At 41.4% G+C, this 19,777-nt stretch overlaps 1 protein-coding gene across 4 annotated transcripts in view; it reads left to right on the top strand.

Moving 5' to 3' along the window:
• The window catches only part of NFE2L2 (NFE2 like bZIP transcription factor 2), a 31,254-nt gene extending 13,274 nt beyond the window's left edge, over nt 1-17,980 (top strand). For 3 of the 4 annotated variants that reach the window (XM_064162136.1, XM_064162149.1, XM_064162155.1), the window contains 4 exons: nt 12,205-12,474; nt 12,615-12,710; nt 13,461-13,640; nt 15,666-17,980. In XM_064162136.1, coding sequence (XP_064018206.1) covers nt 12,205-12,474; nt 12,615-12,710; nt 13,461-13,640; nt 15,666-16,874 — 1,755 coding nt within the window. In that variant the 3' untranslated portion in view covers nt 16,875-17,980. The remainder of the gene's footprint in view (nt 1-12,204; nt 12,475-12,614; nt 12,711-13,460; nt 13,641-15,665) is intronic. The other variant, XR_010306470.1, reaches the window with a different exon arrangement.
• Nucleotides 17,981-19,777: the final 1,797 nt, after the last annotated feature.

Here is a 19,777-nt window from a genome sequence, read left to right on the forward strand (position 1 = left end):
TCTTCCATATGTTGTTAATGAAGGCTGTGCGCAGTGTCAAATAAACCGCTTGATGATGAATTAATTACTTGTTTGGAAAGCTAGTGTCACCACAGCAAAAATATGTCACACTGGGCTCAATGTCACACACTCAAATCTGTTATAATCCTGTAGCATCCAGTGGTGATGCTACATTGAATAGCAATGTGCTTTTCTGCCTTTTCTTTTTCCTGTTTGTAGTTTGGGGGGTTTTGATGTTTATTTCCCCTTGTAGGAACTAAATAACCACTCCAAGTGTATTTGAACACTCAAAAAACCCCCAACACTTGACCCTGTTTATTTATTCAAAACTCTGCACTGACACTAAATACACAGCACTATCCATATCAGTTATGTATGTGAAAACTGCACATTAAGACTCTGATCCACAAAAGTATTTAACAGTTATGCCTCACAGGATGCAATGGGACATAGGCACCTACATAGCTTCCTAGATGTGGCTGATGTATACAGGACACGTCACAGCTGACCATCTCTGGAGCAAACTGTATTCCCTGAAACATAATTCTTAAGCTTTTAGTCTTAAGGCAGTAATTTTAGGCCAATGATGTTTTTGTGTGGCAGGTTCTCTGGGTTTGAAAGCATCCTGGCTCATGCTTTGACAGCTCAGCTTGAAAGCAGGAAAGAATTTTCCTCGATGTAGGCGTCTGAAGTGGATGACTATGAAGGATGGCTAACAAGATGCATCTTAGTGAACCTCGTTGCTTTCTAACACACAGAGATATTCCAGTTACTTGCCCTTGTAGTTTTGCCCGTGAACAACAACAAAGAGTTGCTTGTGAGATCACTAAAGTTCAACTTCATGAGACATACTTTTCCACACCCAGGCTGAAGTGCAGCTGTAATGACCCATCTGGTGCTTGTCCCTATCATTTGCCTGGCCACCAGCAAAATCACAGCTAGAAACAGAGGCTTTACAATAAGATCCCAGCACAGCGAAAATGTGTAGTACAATAGTGTCTGGTAGACGTGCTAGGAGACCTGCATGGCTGAGCAAGGAGCTCCTGAAAGAAATCTTAGGGAAGAAAGAAACTTACAATTCATGGAAGAAGGGATTTGTCACTTGGGAGAACTATAGAGAAGTTGTCAGGGCATGTAGAAAGACAACAAGGAGGGCCAAAACCCTCTTGGAACTGAAACTGGGACTGGATGATGTTGGATGTCTCTTCCAACCTGCTTGGTTCTATGATTCTAAGGGCTTCTTCAAATCTATCAGTAGGAAAAGGAAGAACAGAGAAGGTGTGGGGCCACTGCTGAAGGAGAAGGCAAGCCTGAGAACTGAGGATGCAGAGAAGGCAGAGTTGAATGCCTTCATTGCTTCAGTCTTTACACCTAAGGCTGAACTTCCCTATGTACTCCATAGGAGAGGCTGAGGGACCTGGAGCTTTTGAGTCTGGAGAAGGCTGAGAGGAGATTTAATACATTTCATAAATGATTTAATAATGAGCCAGGGGACAGGCTCTGCTCACTGGGTCCCCGTGATAGGACAAGGAGCAGCAGATGTAAGTTGCAACATAGGAGGTTCCACCTCAACACAAGGGGAACTTCTTTAATGTAAGGGTTGCAGGACACTGAAACAGGCTCCCCAGAATGGCCTTGAAGTCTCATTCTCTGGAGACTTTCAAGGCCCATCGGGATGTGTTCCTCTGTGACCTGAGCTAGATTGTATGGCCCTGCTCTGGCAAGGGGATTGGACTGATGTCTTTGGGTCCCTGACATCCTGTGATCCTCTGAACAAAGGTCCTAAACAATCCTGGAGAGTATTTTGACTTGCAAACACTGTTTTCATGTTTGGTTTGGAAACAGGCTTTTCCCAAAAGCATGTAATTCTAATGAAGTCAGAACAGTGGCCAAGAGGTAATAAGTCAGGGTTAATACAACCTGATAAGGTGTTTGTAGTTTTGTTCGTTTCTGTTCTCTCTTTCTCTCTCTCTCTTTTTGTTTTGTTTTGTTTCATTGGACATAAGACTGCTGTAGTTTGACTGGATCCTGTTTCCCAGATGAGTAAGCCATTATTATGAAGAAATCCTCTTATAGATAAACTAATGAGTAGCCTGTGGCAGTGTCCACACACAACACATGCTTGGCTGGGTACAGCAGGATAGCTTGAAGATAATAATTTAACAGGTAACTGTTTTCCAAGTACTGTAGGTTCAATATATAAAATGAAATGGGACACAAGGGCTTTTATATTCCTAAGGTTAGAAAATCAGCAGTATTTTCAGATGCTGTGTGTTTGTTGCACTTACACTTACATGTAAGGCAAGGATTTTTTGCTGTGTAAATGACAAAATTCAATAAATGTCAATTTTCTTATGATGGAGTTTTAACGAAGGGAGTGTGCTAGTTTGAAGCAGGCCAGAATGTTTTGGTGAGAAGAGCTAGATTACAGGCTGTGAAAGGAAAACAATGGTGATGTCTACTTCCCTCATAGGCTTGCTGAGATGTATAGGAACAAGAAATAAAAACATAGATAACCACTGTCACTGGGGCTGCTGGCTGAGCTGCTTCTTACTCTCTAACCTCACCCTCCATTTTGGACTAATCCACTTTGCTTCCTAACCCCCTGGCCGAACCTCCATTCTTCCTTGGGTCTGGGGTAAGGTTGAGAGGGATAGGGGGAAGGTGAAGGGGTGGTTGGGAGCCCCTCCTGGGGACTCAGGTTTCTGGGAAGGGAGTTGTGTTTCTGTATTTTACCTTGTATATTTCTGTCTATAACTGTATATACTGTAACTATCTGCTTGTATATTGTGCTAGCTGTAAATAAATAGCTTCATTCATGTTTCCAGAGCCGGCTGAGTTTAGTCTGGGTGATTTTCAAAGTGTGTGTGGGGAACACCTAACCCATCACAGGGGGTAAAACCCCCTCTTAACACAAAATCGAGACCAGCTTTTCCTGAAGTGGACTTCTGTATGAGATGGTTGCTATTTGCTAGTTAAGTGGTGCAGTACATGATGATTAGACAATAGCTAAGAAGTGAGCCAGAGCAGAGCCACTCGGTTTTCTTGGTGAGGCATGCAGCCCAGTTTTGTTGATGTATCAAGCATCTGAAAACAAATAGACTAATCCCTTCTTTTATAAAACAATCCCATGTTTTTGCCAGCCCCTCAGTTTCATTATGAAACTTGTCTTAATAGATTGTAACTTGAATACATGCTAACCTTGGGTACTTACTGACTTCGTCATTTTGTAATGCTCTGATGCAAGATGGAGTAATAAAGTAGCAAACAAACGTCTCTGCTAAGCTGAAAGTTACATCACTCTGATACGTAAGGGAGGCTGTAGCCAGGTGGGGATTGCTATCTTCTGCCAGGCAACCAGCAACAGAACAAGGGGACAGTCGCGAGTTGTGCCGGGGGAGCTATAAACTGGATGTTAGGAGGAAGTTCTTCCCAGAGAGAGTGATTTCCCGTTGGAATGGGCTGCCCAGGTTGGTGGTGGAGTCGCCGCCCCTGGAGGTGTTCAAGAAAAGCCTGGCTGAGGCACTTAGTGCCATGGTCTAGTTGATTGGACAGGGCTGGGGGATAGGTTGGACTGGATGATCTTGGAGGTCTCTTCCAACCTGTTTGATTCTGTGACTCTAGGATCAGTCCTGGGACCGTCCAGCCCCTGGAAACCACATAGTCTGTATTAAACTCCTATTATTTTAAAGCCACCTTCTACAGTATGTGTTGATGAAACAATTTAGAAGAGCACAGGCAATTCTGGAGCGTTTGAGAGCATGAAACAATCTTCTGCAAAGCAATCTGCAGCAGTGAGCAAAAATCCCCTGTTCTGCGGTGCCGCTAATGGTCACCGCAAGGCAAAGCGATCTGCATCTGTATTTCTGACTCCGGGGATTAATGAGCCAGGAAGGACAAAGTCGTTCGGGCTGCTGCGCCCCGGGCTGGGAGTGCTGTGAGACTCTTACACAAGTTCAGTGTTTTAAGGAGTGGCAGACAGGGGAGGATCGATTGGTTCTGCAGCAAAAAGAGAGAGCCAGTGTCGAAGTGCTGTTCGTGCCCCTCCTTTTCCTTTGTTTCCTTCTCCCTCTGATGCGCCTGTTTTGTTTTACCTGCTGTGGTCTTGCTCTGCTGTTAGCATTAGGATTTTGCATCTTTTGAAAGTGAAACGAAGTTGGTGCATTAATGACCCTAAACAGCTTATGGCATATTCTCTTTTGCACTTACATTCTTGTCCGTGTTGCATTCTTCAGGCATTAAAATAGCTGTCTTTTCCCTGCTACTGGAGAGTGTATGAAGTATGTTTCCCTGGGCAGTCTGAAAAGCATGCTTGCCATAGGATATATCACATGGGGAAACCATGTTGTGAGCTGTACAGGTCATATACTTGTAGCCTTCATTGCTACCGTTCTTGGAAGCTGACACTTCGGGTGAAATGCATAAATAATCTGCCTCTCAAAGGAGTTATTTCTGGAGTGAATGTTGGGAGAGTGAGTGGGTAGTGTCTAGAATTGCACTTTCAGGGGAAGGTTGTTCTTCTGGCTTTCCAGGGACTCTTCCCATCTTTGACAGAATATTGGCCAGACAAAGCTTTTAGTGAAACTTCCTTAAGAGCTGCAGGCAATAGAGCCAAGGAATTTTTCAACTAAACTAATTTCTAAGAGTAGATTCTGACAATTTGGCATTTATTAGGAGGGCCTGATGAAATAGAGTGGGAGGTACAGTCTGAAATATGAGATGTGTATTAGGAGAAAATAGAGGCTAAAGACTTTTGGCTAGCGAAATACCAAGTTCTTGTTTCTGCCCTGGCAAAGTATTCTAGAGGGTTTTTTCCCCTGAAATTTACTTTAAAATACTTTCATTTCAGGGACTGAGCTTATCTCTTATGTCTCTGTTGGCAGAATAATGTCCTAAGACACACAGTCTTCAAGATGTGTATTTACATAGATACAAAGTGGAAACTCTCATGTACCATCAGTTTCAACCATTTTAGAGTCCTTTTTAAGATAAGTTACCCAGTCAGGGCTTAAAATGAAATTTGAGCACTATATCAGGCATCCAAAGACTTTAGGGCCTGGAAGAGCAAATGGGCACCAAGAAGAAGAAACAGACTGGTTTAGTGTCAAGACACACTTCTTTATTGTAAGTTCAGTAACACTGGTAGTGAGTGGCACAGTTATGAAATACAGAGAAAAAGACACCCTCTAATACCTACCCAAGCACACTGTCCTCTTAGATTGCCAGCAAGGTCTTGTTGGAGAATGTGGGACTATAGGCAGCTCCACAGAGCAGTCAGGAGTTTGACCTTGTGCATTCACAAATCACAGGTTGCTGTCACATGGCTTTGTTTGACAGCTGTCTGGTTTGTCACACTTCCAACTCCTAAATCCAGACATCTAAAGCTGCTCTTGTACCCCTCTGCACTCCAGTGTAAATAGCTCTTGCCATTCCTTTCCCCCCCATTCTTCTCATAAGGGCTGCTGCTCATTTGAATTTGTCATGTCCTTGCTGCCCTTTCCACATTCTTGAATTCTCTCCCATTCTTTAATTTCCACTTGTAAGGACAAGTTGAAAACTGAGTCAGCTTTCAAAACTCAGTCACTTTAAAAGAAGTTGTAGTGTGGGGCTGACTTTATCTGCTGTCCTGTGCTTTCTCTGATACATGAGGATTATGTGTCCAGGATATTATTTTGTAATTGTGAGTTGTAATTAAAAGTAGCTTCCTAGAAAAAGACTTCAAAACCAAACCATTAGTTACCATGATTTCAGACTTCACATTGAAAACACTGAATGATTTATAAATAATGATTAAAACCTACTTGAACAAAATCAGTTCTGGAGGATAGTGAGGAAAAGACCTTCATCTGTTGCTACCAGTGCCTGTGCTTTCCTTAAGTGGTAAGATGCTTCTAGTGCCTTCTCTTGCATTTCCTTTATTACTTGATCTCTTCCCTTCCATTATCACTTAGAGTGTGTTAAGTCATTGATCCTCACTTCCCACATTCTTTTTGAAAACGCCAAAAATTTAAGGTGCTTTTTGTTCATTCCTTTCACTTTGTGTCAAACAAGCAGAGTTTAGGGAGTATTTTGCCATCCCTCTCTGAGTAACCTGTACAGGAGTGTTTTCCTGCCTCTCATGGGTTGCTGCACGCAATAGCTATTGATTCTGTTGCCTTTTCATTTATTCATGCTGGTGTGTGAGATCTCCTTTCTTCTTGGAGTTAGGTGCTTACAAACAAACCCTTGCCCGGTGAGAGATTCTGCTGGTGTTTTGCAACATAAACTGGGAGAAGACATGACTTTAAATAGCAAATGTGCCAAACCCACAACGAGCTGCTCTTCATTGAGGGGATAGCTGGTAACAGGTTGAAAGCACTGTCTGAGGTGGTTGTTTCTTTGCTGACACTTGAGCCCCACTGGGTGTTTCCACTTTACCAGTGCCACCTGTAAATGGCTTATATCCCAGACATAAACCCAGTCAGATAAATGAAACAGGAATGAAATGAAAGATAAGTATTTTGTTTAAAGCACAAAAGTTGGTCTATGAAAATAACATGAAAACAGAGTCTCCTGCCTTTGTTTACCCTTCTGCAGACATGTTGGTTTGCTAAGGAGCAAAAAGAGTTAATTGTCAAAGTTTGCAATATAGTCAGAGATTTTCTCATAAAATGTATAACAGACTCTGCCCAGATGGCAAATGTTGATATGTAAATCTAAAACATGAAAATTTCCATTTGGGGCCAGATGGTGGTTTAATGTGAATTGTTTAACAGTTATGTTTATCTTATTAAAAGTGCCTTAATGTGTCCAAACTAAGCTATCAGTGTGGTGGAAGAACATACCACGAAATGAACAGCAACAAAAAAATCAAACCATGAGCACAGAGAGCAACAAGGCTGGTGAAGGGCCTGGAACACAAACCCTATGAGGAGAGGCTGATGGAGCTGGGGGTGTTTAGTCTGGAGAAGAGGAGGCTCAGGGGTGACCTCTTTGCTGTCTACAACTACCTGAAGGGAGGCTGTAGCCAGGTGGGGTTGGTCTCTTCTGCCAGCCAACCAGCAGCAGAACAAGGGGACACAGTCTCAAGTTGTGCTGGGGGAAGTATAGGCTGGATGTTAGGAGGGAATTCTTGCCAGAGAGAGTGATTGGCATTGGAATGGGCTGCCCATGGAGGTGGTGGAGTCACCATCCCTGGAGGTGTTCAAGCAAAGCCTGGCTGAGGCACTTAGTGCCACGGTCTAGATGACTGGATAGGGCTGGGTGCTAGGTTGGACTGGATGATCTTGGAGGTCTCTTCCAAAGTGGTTGATTTTGTGATTCTATGATTCTATGGATCATGGGAAAGCAAAGTGTGTTCTTATCTGAGAGATGCTCTTTCTCTGTCAAATTGTGAAGAAAATGTTATAAATAAAATTGAGCAGTTGTTTGCCTCCCTGAGCAAAACATTTAGAAGATGCTGCTTTCCCAGGTGTAAGAAATGGTGGACAATGGTAATCCACACATGAGATACCCTGAAGCAATTCCCCTCAGCCTAAGCCGTGGTGTTCAGTAGGAAGGAGGTGAGCTGTGGGCAAGGGAGAAGGAAGGATCATAGCTGCAATCACTGCCTGGCACAGGTCCTTCCTCCTGCAGAGGAGGCCTGGCTCTTCCTGCACTGCCTCTTGGCTCTGCCAGAACCATCACTTCTTCTGATGCAATTCAAGAAGTTGCACAATGGAGGAAGGAACAAATGGGCACTTGTGGACTCCATCACATGAGGGACCTCTGGTGCCTTTACAGTAAATATGTCTGATATTAAGGGAAGTGGTTAGCATGGCTCCAAAGGGCAGCAACGAGCCCTGGGTCAGATGAATCTTTCACAGGACTCACAGTTCACATGTTCCAGTTCAGATGTGAATTTGCATTCCCTTGTCCCTCCACTGGATCTTTCTGAGACCAGCACGTGATGTTGAGGTGTCTAGAAATCAGAGGGTAATGTAGCTGCCATGCGGGCAAGGAGTAGGTTTTAATAGTGTTGGTTAAACACTCCTGGCATCAAATAGACAGTGAGTTTTGTGGTGCTTTCCCAGTGGTGGTGGGGGAATGCTTCAGTGATAAACCTGAAATAAAGTGTCTGCCTGTGCCTCTGGATAATTCCACGTATGTCTGTGAGTGGTCAACAAGACAGAGAAACAATTTGAAGAGGAAGGCTGTGGGGGGTGGCTGAAGGAAAAAATAGTTGCTTTAGACTGCAATTTCTTATTCTTTTATATTTTAGTTCTTTGCCATCACCTCATGCTGGAAGCTGTGATTTGTTCTTTAGGAGTCACTGGTCAGTGCTGATTTCATTAACTTAATTCTGAGGCTTTGGACTAAGTACCAGGATTTTTATTTTTTCTTGAAGAGAGTAGTACAGCTAAAAGTATTGTCTGAAATGATGCATAAATGTTAAATGTCAGGTCAGTGTTAATTGGTGTGCTGTGTGATGATACTACATCAAATGGGCTGCCCAGGGAGGTGGTGGGGTTGCCATCCCTGGAGGTGTTCAAGCAAAGCCTGGCTGAGGCACTTAGTGCCATGGTCTAGTTGATTGGATAGGGCTGGGTGCTAGGTTGGACTGGATGATCTCAGAGGTCTCTTCCAAATTGGTCGATTCTGTGATTCTATGAAAAGTGTGTTGAACAGAATAGAACTTCTTCCATGGAACTCATTCATGTGAAGAGTAGCTACTTAAATTGTTACCTGAAGTTAGGGCTAGCATTGCTCTATTTATCTAGAGCTTTTCAAACTGAAAATAGGAAGGCTTCTTTCCAGTTGTGTGGTGACGTCTGGAAAAACCCTACCCTTTTGGTTTTAAGTGCCACAAACACAACTAGATCAAATGGGAAAATAAAAGATGTTCCCCATGAGCATCTCTCTCCAAGGCAGAGCACATCACCCTTTAGCAAGGCTCAGCTCTTTGCCAGACATGAGATACTGGGCTAAATAGAGTCCTGTGAAAACCAGTGGCAAGGAGCCAGGCAGTGCCACCCTAGATCTTACAAGCTGTGCAAGCATATGCATTCTAAAGAGAATCCTTCTTGCTGAATTGACTACTGCGCACACCCAGAGGTGTGGAGAGAGGTGTAGAGCCACAGCAGTTTTTTGGGCCAGCTGGTGTCTTTGGAGCAATCTCACCTGCTTGTTTGATTAACTGATCCAGCCAGCTTGACTGAAAGATTTAGTGGCTGTGCTTTAAGTTTTCGCCTGGTTTTTGTTAAGGAAAACCTGTCCTGCTTTTTCATTTTTATAATCTTTTAATGGTTTTATGATTTAAAGTGAAACTGAGCCCCAGTTCTGCTATTTCTGTGCTGTGGTCTGTTGCAACTGGGGGGGGAAGAAAACAGATCTGTGAGGAAAGAGCCTTGCGCATTATACACACAACACTAAAACCATCTTTTTGGTCCCGTTTTTAATGGCGCCTCATGAAAGAATAATTCAGAAGTGAGCCCTAAAATCCAGATCCTGCAGTTTTATCCAGAACATATTGCAAATGCTCTGAGACTAGGAAGCAGTTTTGAATCTGCTGCAGAAGGAGGCAGTGAGCAGCTGGTAAACTACTGGCCCTTAATGAAGCTATACCATATTGCAGTATCTCCAATTACCGCAGAAGTTAATTAGTTCATTTTACCCTGCCAATCTGGAGAGACCAAACATTGTCTTGGGCAGTTCTTCATTGCTGGCTGTTAAAGCTGAGTCTGATCTCTCTCAGCAAAGTATTTTAAATATGCCTTTATATTTGGGGGTGCCTTCGTTGTGTTGCACACAGATACTTTATGTAACTGGCTGAATCTAGAGAAAAGTGATCTTTTTTAAAGTAACTGGTAGAATTAGCTCATGCTGTATGTAAGTATCAGTGCTGGTGGCACAGAACTTTTAACAAAGAAATGAGAGTATGGGTTTGGTTTGAATGTGAGCTTCTCCTAAAGCTTTTCTCATAGAATCATAGAATCAATCAGATTGGAAGAGACCTCCAAGATCATCCAGTCCAACCTAGCACCCAGCCCTGGCCAATCAACTAGACCATGGCACTAAGTGCCTCAGCCAGACTTTTCTAGAACACCTGCAGGGGCAGAGACTCCACCACCTCCCTGAGCAGCCCATTCCAATGGCAGATCTCTCTCTGTGGCAAGAACTTCCTCCTAACATCCAGCCTGTACCTCCCCTGGCACAACTTGAGACTGTGTCCCCTTGTTCTGTTGCTGCTTGCCTGGGAGAAGAGACCAACCCCCACCTGGCTACAACCTCCCTTCAGGTAGTTGTAGACAGCAATGAGGTCACCCCTGAGCCTCCTCTTCTCCAGGCTAAACACCCCCAGCTCCCTCAGCCTCTCCTCACAGGGCTGTCTTCCAGGCCCCTCACCAGCTTTGTCACCCTTCTCTGGACACATTCCAGCACCTCAACATCTCTCTTGAATTGAGGGGCCCAGAACTGGACACAGGACTCAAGATGTGGCCTGACCAGTGTTGAGTACAGGGCAAGAATAACCTCCCTCGTCCTACTGGCCACACTGTTCCTGATACAGGCCAGGATGCCACTGGCTCTTTTGGCCACCTGTGCACACTGCTGGCTCATCTTCAACCTACTATCAGTACCCCCAGGTCCCTTTCTTCCTGGCTGCTTTCCAGCCTGTAGCGCTGCCTGGGGTGGTTGTGGCCAAAGTGCAGAACCCTGCACTTTCTGTTGTACAGAGTGATCGTTCTGAGTGGCAACATGACTTGGCATTCAGGTTACTTCACTGCTTTTATGTGATAATAGGCTTTAGAGGTAAGGGAATATTTTAGGTCGATATGGTAGCAAAATAAGTGTATCTTGGGTGTAGAACTGCAAACCGAATCAGTGAAGTTCTGTTCATAGAATCATAGAATCAACCAGGTTGGAAGAGACCTCCAAGATCATCCAGGCCAACCTAGCACCCAGCCCTAGCCAGTCAACTAGACCATGGCACTAAGTGCCTCATCCAGGCTTTTCTTGAACACCTCCAGGGTTTGTCATATTATTTTCAGTGTGCTGGCCTGATGAGAATGCCCAAAGTTGAGCATGAGTTTTTTCTGTGCTGTTGCTAAAGGGCACTCTTACTAATAACGAAACATAAACATACCATGAAATCAAAACTCCCAAGCACCATCTAGAAGTTGTTGGCATTCACCCATTTGACAACTGTGGCTACCAAGTATTAAAATTCTATATCAGCTGATATTCAAATTAATGTTTTGGGTTTTTTTTTTAATGTTAGTTGTCTTCACAGAGGAAAACAGTCCAAGTTTCAACCCTTAAAAATACTGAACATTTGAAGAGTAAAGAAAAAATGATGGAAAAGTCCAATAAGCTCCTTCCCCCTCAGAAAAAAACCTTTATGCAATAAATTAAAAGAAACTATAGCCAAATCTATTAATATTAACCAGTTGGCTATTCTCTAAATATCAGAGTGTAATTTGCCCTCTGAAACACTGTAGGCACAAAGGGTAGCTGGTTGCCAAGAAATTTAGGTCACTGTTGGCTTTCTCATAATTACTGACTGTGTGATGAGGCAGAAGCAAACTTATTAACAGTATTTGGCACCTACTGACCTTTAGTTTCTACTCAGCTGCTCCAAACCAGCTGCACTTAGGATGTCAACTTTAAGCTTTAAGTTACACTTTTTTAGTGATAGCAGTAATGGTTGTGTTTAATGCTAGAGTGATACCACTTGTTGTCTTTGAAATCAGGTTATCCTCTGACTGAAGCCTTCTTCTGCTGATCTCTAAAATTAATACTAGGATGGAACATAAATATTTCAAAACACAATTTGCAGTTTGGCTATTACAGCTACTTCAGACAGCCTCTGCCATATTTTTAGTCAGCCTTTACACTTTTATTAGATAATCTGAACAAAAAATGTCATGGGCCAACTTGTGCATTCCTGTTCATCTGAAAAATGACTTTCTTAATGGGATATCATTCATTCTGTAGCTTCATGCTTTCTGTGAGCTGCTGTAGGAAAGAAGAATACATTTATCCTTTGGTTAGTTCATATTTTACCTTACCAATTGTAACAAACTGAAAGTTTCTGTAGGGCTGGATTGAGGTAATTTTGTAGGGTTAAGAGAATAAGCCTGAGTTACATGAGTCTACCTGTTTAACACAGAAACTAAAACTTTGCTTTTGTTCTAAAGCAGTTTTGCTGAGGAGGATGCTTGCTTAATAAAAGCATTTCTGTTACAGGACATGAACTTGATTGACATCCTTTGGAGGCAAGATATAGACCTTGGGGTGAGGCGTGAAGTTTTTGATTTTAGCCAACGACAGAAAGAGTATGAACTCGAGAAACAGAAGAAACTTGAAAAGGAGAGACAAGAGCAGCTCCAGAAAGAGCAGGAGAAAGCCTTGCTGGCTCAGCTGGAGTTAGACGAAGAGACGGGCGAATTTGTTCCTGTTCAGCCAGCTCAGTGCATCCAGCCAGAAAATACTGAGCAACCAATCAGTTTTTCACAGGTAAACTCTACTATGTGTATGTGAGTGTGTTTAAACCTTCTATTTGTGGGAAGACAGAATTCTATGATTCTATAATGTTAGTGGTCACCTAAAATGATTCACTAATGCGGTTTTTTTTTCTCATCACTTTTTCTCTTTAGACCACAGAGACTTCAAAACCAGAATCAGAGGCCTTGTCTTTTGATGACTGCATGCAGGTCTTAGCAGAAGCATTCCCGTTTATAGATGACAATGAGGTAAAACTGCTCAAAACAGAGGTGCCACGACCAATCTGCTTGGGCATCATTCTCCTCTCTTCTTTTACTAAGATTTGTCTTCAGCATCATATTATTTTTTGTCCTCAAGCTGACTCTAACCAGAATAAGGCAGTGTAGTAGACTTTAACTGGGGCTGTGTCCAAACAGTGTGAAGTTGTATTCCTGTGTTCCTCCTGATCATTGAATCCTGCAGTTGGATTCAGCCTCCGCTGTTACTGCAAATAACAGGAGTGGAGTTCATCAATCTGTTCCCATGAGCTTAGTGCAGCTCTCTGAGTGTCAGTGCATTTGAGTTGCTTTGTTTATGTGTGCTGACTCAAACTATCTGATGTTTAATGATAAACCCCTCAGCAGCTAGTTTCTGGATTTTTCTTTTCTGCTTTATTAACAGGAGAATGCCCTTTTATGGGACTATTTCTGTATTATCACATTGTTTACAGAAAATGTTTTTGTTAACAAGTACCTGTTTGTTCTATGGGAATGGTAAACTACTGGCCCTTAGGATCACAGGATGTTAGGGGTTGGAAAGGACCCAAGGAGATCATCGAGCCCAACCCCCCTGCCAGAGCAGGACCACACAGTCTAGCACAGGGACAGTAGCTTACCAGATTCTTTTGTTTGGAAATTGACAAGTCGAGTTTTGAGTGGGATATTTGAATTGCTGTTTTTATTTATTTGTTGTTGGGTTGGTTGGGGTTTTCTAACTCTTTCTTTTTTTAAACACTCCAGGCTTCTTCAGCTGCATTTCAGTCACTGGTTCCTGCACAGACTGATAACAACCCAGTTGTCATTTCCTCTGATCAGACTCAGCCACCTGAATCACCTGTCCTAGTTCCACTCACTGGTGCAGAGAATATGCAGAACATAGAGCAAGTCTGGGAAGAGTTATTATCCCTTCCAGAGTTACAGGTAAATGTTTAGTACGATAAGCACCTGTTAAAAATGGCATGATATTTTGGAAGAGTATATTGTTGTGGAGAATGCAGTACAGGAACAACAGGTGGTGATTATGACTATCATGTTGGATTCTACACATGTAGGATGTCTATAACTCAGTATAACCTTTAATCCTTTTAAAACCATATATTGGAAAATACATAGGAGGAAGGAATTTAGTTTGTTATCAGGAGGCTTTAATAAAATGCAATCTACCTTCCCAATCAGAACTTCCCCCTATTTAGCAAATCATTGCTTATTTGTCTCTGTGTGCAACTTGTTGCAGCATGACCATGGTTAAAGTTTCAGCTGCTTAAAACTGGATGCTTCTGAGTTATGGATCTCCAAGGGGAATTGTTTTCCACAAGTATGACTGTAAATGTTTGGGGGTTGTGGTGGTTTTTCCGTTGGTTGGGGTTGGGTTTTTTAAGACTCTGATTATTGTAATTTATGGTTTCTTTTGCATTCAAGTTTTATCTAAGGAAAAGGTTTTGTAAAGATAACAGAACATTTTATATATGTGTGTACAGGTCAGGTATAGTTCTATAGTGTTTAGTAAGAACTAATTACATAATATACATGAACCTGAATATTTCAAAGGAGAAAGAGAAATAACATCACTGTGTTTTTTGATTGTGCATTACAGAGGACATTTAGGGGTTCTTTTCCTCCTATCCTTATGTTTCTACTTACATTTTCCTCAGATTTAACTATAAAATGAAATACATTTATTTCCAAATGTATTACTGTGTAATATCAACATTGGCATGATGCTGCTCTACTTTGTGCTGTTAACACAAGGGGTGAATGCTTGGTGGAAGCCTGTAAATCTGAATCATACTTAACTACATTTTTCCTGCCAATCTACGTTTTCCTATGATCTTGATCTTCTTCCTTTTTTCCAAAATTCTCCTAAGTGTTGTGATCTTTACTGCCATGGTGAGCTTTTAAGCTCCACATAAAGGCAATTAACTGTGAAGAGGCAGCAGTGATACTGAAAATACATTAAGAAGCTAACCCAAAATTATCTATTGCTTCAGTTCTGAAGAATAGTAATTGAATAATCTTCTAATAGAGAAGGGAGATAATTAACTTGAGGGCATCACCTTTTACACTTTGCTTGAAGCACAGAAAAGATCTTTCATATTCAAAAGCATTCAGCCTTGAATGATCTCTGATTAAATAATCAGTGTGTGGTCCCTTCTTAAGAGAAACAGAATCATTTTGGTAATTGCCTAATTCTTAGGGGACAGAAGGCACACTTGTTTCAGCTTCAGTTAAGAAACTGTCACCCTGTTGGAGAGAGCATTGGTCTTGTACCAGTGAAAGCCCATCAGTGTGGTAATCTTTGAAGCTCACTCTGATGTTAGCTGGCATAACTGGAAGTATGTGGAGTGAGTTATTGTTTGCAAGGCTTCATGTTAATACTGGTTTTACCAAGAATTACATCTTTCTGCTCTGAAGAGCTGCTTCATTTAGTACCTTAAAAGAATCTTGCCTTTTCAGGAAACCTATCTCATAACATGAAATTAAGTAATTATTTGCCCATAACATTCCTTAATTCTCACTCAGTAATTTTACATTTACCGTACTTGTGCCGTTCCTAGCAGTGGTACTTGTGAGAAGTTCAGACCTGATAGCTCCAGGATCTCTGCTGGCTGTTTAGCAGAACAGGAAAGGACTGTGAAACTTTCTTATAGCAATTCAGCATCTTGCTATGAGTTGGAGAAGCTCTGCTCTCTCATGCTCTCACATAGCTCTCTAAATATCCTTGTCCAGAACAAGTTGGCTCATACTGTCACTTTAGGTATTTAGTCTTCTTCCAAGATTACCTCTCTGTAGCAAGTGTGGTGTAGTCATCTGTGTTACAGCAACGTTGTAATGCTCATTTTATGTGCATGTTGAGTGATAAAATATTTAATGTTTGTGGGTTAGAGAAAAATGTTTCATCAACTTGGAGATGTGTTGCTCAACTTCTCTCTTGCATTTCCCATGTAGTGTCTTAACATTGAAAATGATAACCTGGCTGAGGTGAGCACAGTCACAAACCCTGAAACCAAGCCAACTGAGATGCACAACAACTATAGTTACTACAGCTCATTACCCTTCACAAGGAAAGATGTTAACTGCAGTCCAGATTTCCTGGGTAATATTGAGAGCTCCTTTTCCAGCATTTTGCCACCAGAAGACACCAGCCAGCTGAGTGTGAACTCTTTAAATGATATGTCCCCTTCAAACTCTGATTTCTGTGAGGATTTCTACACCACCTTTATTGATACAAAGGCAAATGGTGATGCAGCAACAACAAACACTATCAGTCAATCACTTGCAGATATTCTAAGTGAACCTATTGATCTCTCTGATTTCTCACTGTGTAAAGCTTTTAATGGTGACCACTCAGGAACTGTACCAGAGTGTAATGATTCTGACTCTGGTATTTCATTGAATGCAAATTCTAGTGTTGCATCACCTGTGCACTCTGTTGAGTCATCTGCCTATGGAGATAAGACTTTTGGTTGTAGCGATTCTGATGTGGAAGACATGGATAGCGCCCCTGGAAGTGCGCCACAGAGCAATGCAAACTTGTACTCTTTGCAGTTCCAGGATCAAGTGTTTTCTTCTGTGGGGCCAAGCACTCGAACACCTAGTTTGCAGTGTACAAACACACCAAAGAAAGAACCTCCTGCTGGTCCAGGCCACCCTAAGGCTCCGTTCACAAAAGATAAACCTTCAAGCCGCCTTGACGCTCATCTCACAAGAGATGAGCAAAGAGCAAAAGCTCTGCAGATCCATTTTCCTGTTGAAAAAATCATCAATCTTCCTGTCGATGACTTCAATGAAATGATGTCCAAGGAGCAGTTCAATGAAGCCCAGCTTGCACTTATTCGAGATATACGCAGGAGAGGCAAGAACAAAGTGGCTGCTCAAAACTGCCGTAAAAGAAAGCTGGAAAATATAGTGGAACTGGAGCAAGACTTGAGTAATCTAAAAGATGAGAGAGAGAAACTGCTTAAGGAAAAAGGAGAGCATGACAAAAGCCTTCGTCAGATGAAAAAGCAACTAACCACCTTATATCTTGAGGTCTTCAGCATGCTACGTGATGAAGACGGAAAGTCTTACTCTCCCAGTGAATATTCACTGCAGCAAACTACAGACGGCAATGTCTTTCTTGTTCCTAAAAGCAAGAAGACAGAGACTAAACTTTGAAGAGCAGCACAGCTGGCTACTGTTCTTCAAGTTATTATTTTTGTATCGTTATCCTGATAGTTTTTACTGTGAGGTGGAATGCAGAATTAGGTAATATTTTCCAAGTAATTCTATGCAATTAATGATTTTAAAGTTCCTTAGTTTATGGAAGATGCAGGTTTAAAACTAATAGTCTAATGAAGATGGGAGTATGCAAAATTTCTAATCTCACTTTGATAACAGACATTTCCTTCTTATGGCACCACTTTGACTGGTTTCCACATACATGTAAATATTTAAAGATACCCTATTTATATACTGTTCCTATCTCTTGTTATTTTCATAGATTTTATATATAAATATAAATGATTTTAGCCTTCTAAATATAATTTCTTGCAAGACAAACAGTATGGCTTTTGACACTTGTTTTTTATAAATATGCAATAGTGTTTGTTCCCATTTTTCTTACACATTTATACTTTATATTTAATATATAATTTTAATGTAGTATGAAAGTTGATACTGAGTGTTTGATTTTTTTTTTTTTTTTTGATTTCTTACTTCATTAAACTTTTTTTTTAATGTCTGTTTCACATACATTTATTTCCCTGAAGGGAAAATCCTCAGTACTTTTTCAAAGGCTTAAGACTTCTTGTAATGAATAAGCTTAACCAGAGATGTATCACACAGCATGGTCAGCATTACTAATGCTTCCTTCAGCATAATTTTAACTGCCACTTGGAAGGATTGTGTTACACAAAGCTTCATTCTATGCAAAGTTTACATCCTTTCTGTTCTGCTTTTTGAACACTATTTAAATTCATGATGTGCTCTTTCCTCCAAAGGCATTTAAAAATCTGTTAAGGCATTGTCAGCATTATGCATTTTTTTCCCAACTAAAAATCTTGTACACTTTTGACTAATTCTAGACTGCACTCTGCATCTGCCTTGGATCAGCAAGCAGCCTTGTCGCTGCCCTTACTTTGGAGCTTATGGAAGGAGGTGCACCACCAAACAACGGCACTGTTTGGAACCTGTGCTTGATTAAGTGAAAAGCATTGTGGAGTTGAAATAAGATTTATGAGAACAATAAAAATTGGGCAAATAAATAGCACTTGTCAAATGGATTTGTTGTACTTTATCACTGTGGGTTTTTTTTTCAATACAGAACATGCATATTTTGTAATTTCAAATAGGTATGGTTCTTAATCTTCAGCTCAAGGTGATCTTCCATCTTCTGTATGAAACTTCTAAAAGGTATACTCAATCTGAAATGTGTTCCTTTTTTTTTCTGCCACTGCTGCTGTCTAATTAGAAATCTTTTCTCCATTACCATGTCCTGCACAACTTTGTACAGTGTTTAAGGCCAGGCTGGATGAGGCTCTGGCCAGCCTGATCTAGGCTAGGGTGTCCCTGCCCATGGCAGGGGGGTTGGAACTAGATGATTCTTGTGGTGCCTTCCAACCCTGAGCCTATGATCCTAGTATAATCATATATATATAAAGATTATACATGATTACAGTATAATACTATATATATGGTTATATACAATATATATATGATTATAGTATAGTATCATATATATATAAAATATATATACGATTATAGTATAATACAAAACTGAGTTGTTTAGCAAGACCTTACAGTATTTCAAACAAAAAAGAAACTGAAAAGAGGTAGAGTAGGACCTATAATGACCCAGTGTTGTAGGGAAAAGGGTTTTAAAAGGGGCATCAGCTTAGGGAACCAGGCTCCTGCTATCTCACTAATCACAGCATTAGAGTTATGCTAAATAAAATGATACAGTTGTTGGTGAGTTCAGTTTCAAGATTATTTCCCAGACTTCAAAACTATGTTAGAGTTGCATCTCCAACAGAAAGCACCTCAGAAGAGGTACAGGAAGGCAGAGTTCTGATGAATGTTATTCTGTCACAAGATGCTGTGGAAGGTCTGTTTGTCTGTGTATGCTGTTGGCAGCTCTCCTATAACTTGCAGGCCCTCTTGCCCAAGTAGCATTAACTGGGTTGAAGCCTACGATAGTATAGGTACTCATTTTGTTTTTCCCTGTACATGCACAACTTCAGGTGCTATTTTATTGCCCAGTTAGTCACAGTAGTATCATCAGCTTTTTATTGTCCCAGGTATCTTTCCATTTGTTGTGACCTTGCCATTCATCTTCTTGTTAACTGGTTTACCACTTCTGAACAGCAGAGGCCCCTCTGGTACCTGGTGGGAACATTATTTCTCATGCACTTCATCTGCAGTTTGATCTTAGATAACCAGAGAAGGGCAAGGGAGTGGAAGGCAGATCAGCAACAAAGCTTCACCTAGAATGTAGTTCTGCTCCAGAGGAAAGTGATGCCAGGAACCACGATCCCATTTACTATATCCTTTTTAAGAGGCAGATGTAACAGCCAAGTGCCAGAAGAAAGACTTCAGTACCTAAACCTGGGACTATCAGATACTGCAGCCCTGCTTACCATAAGAGAAAATCACAACTTTCATACTTCTTACACTGCACTCCTTGCTGCAAACTTTCAAACAGTTCAAATGCCTGAGACAGCAGATATATCAAAATCCTGAAAAAAAGTTGCCTCAGACTTCTGACATCCCCAGAAGTGCTAGGAATCTTGCCTAATACAAGTAGCAACATTTGTTTTTGCAGAAGACATAGAACTATAAATCCAGGTGCCTTAAGTTGCACTTTGAGGTTCTTACCTTGCTTATACTGACCTTCCTTGTTAATGGTCTGTCCATCCTATGCAATGCAAGGCACTCCTCTTTGAGGCAAATGGTCAAGGCTAGCAGTTGAATACTTAGAAGCTGGATTTAGTGGATGAAGCAAATCTATTTGCTGCAGCTTGCATCAGCCAAAGCACCAGCTAAATCAGAGACACTGCAGCAGTGAGGGCTGGTTTTATTGC

The sequence above is a fragment of the Pogoniulus pusillus genome, chromosome 2, assembly GCF_015220805.1.
Source record: "Pogoniulus pusillus isolate bPogPus1 chromosome 2, bPogPus1.pri, whole genome shotgun sequence".
Classification (NCBI taxonomy): Eukaryota; Metazoa; Chordata; class Aves; order Piciformes; family Lybiidae; genus Pogoniulus; species Pogoniulus pusillus.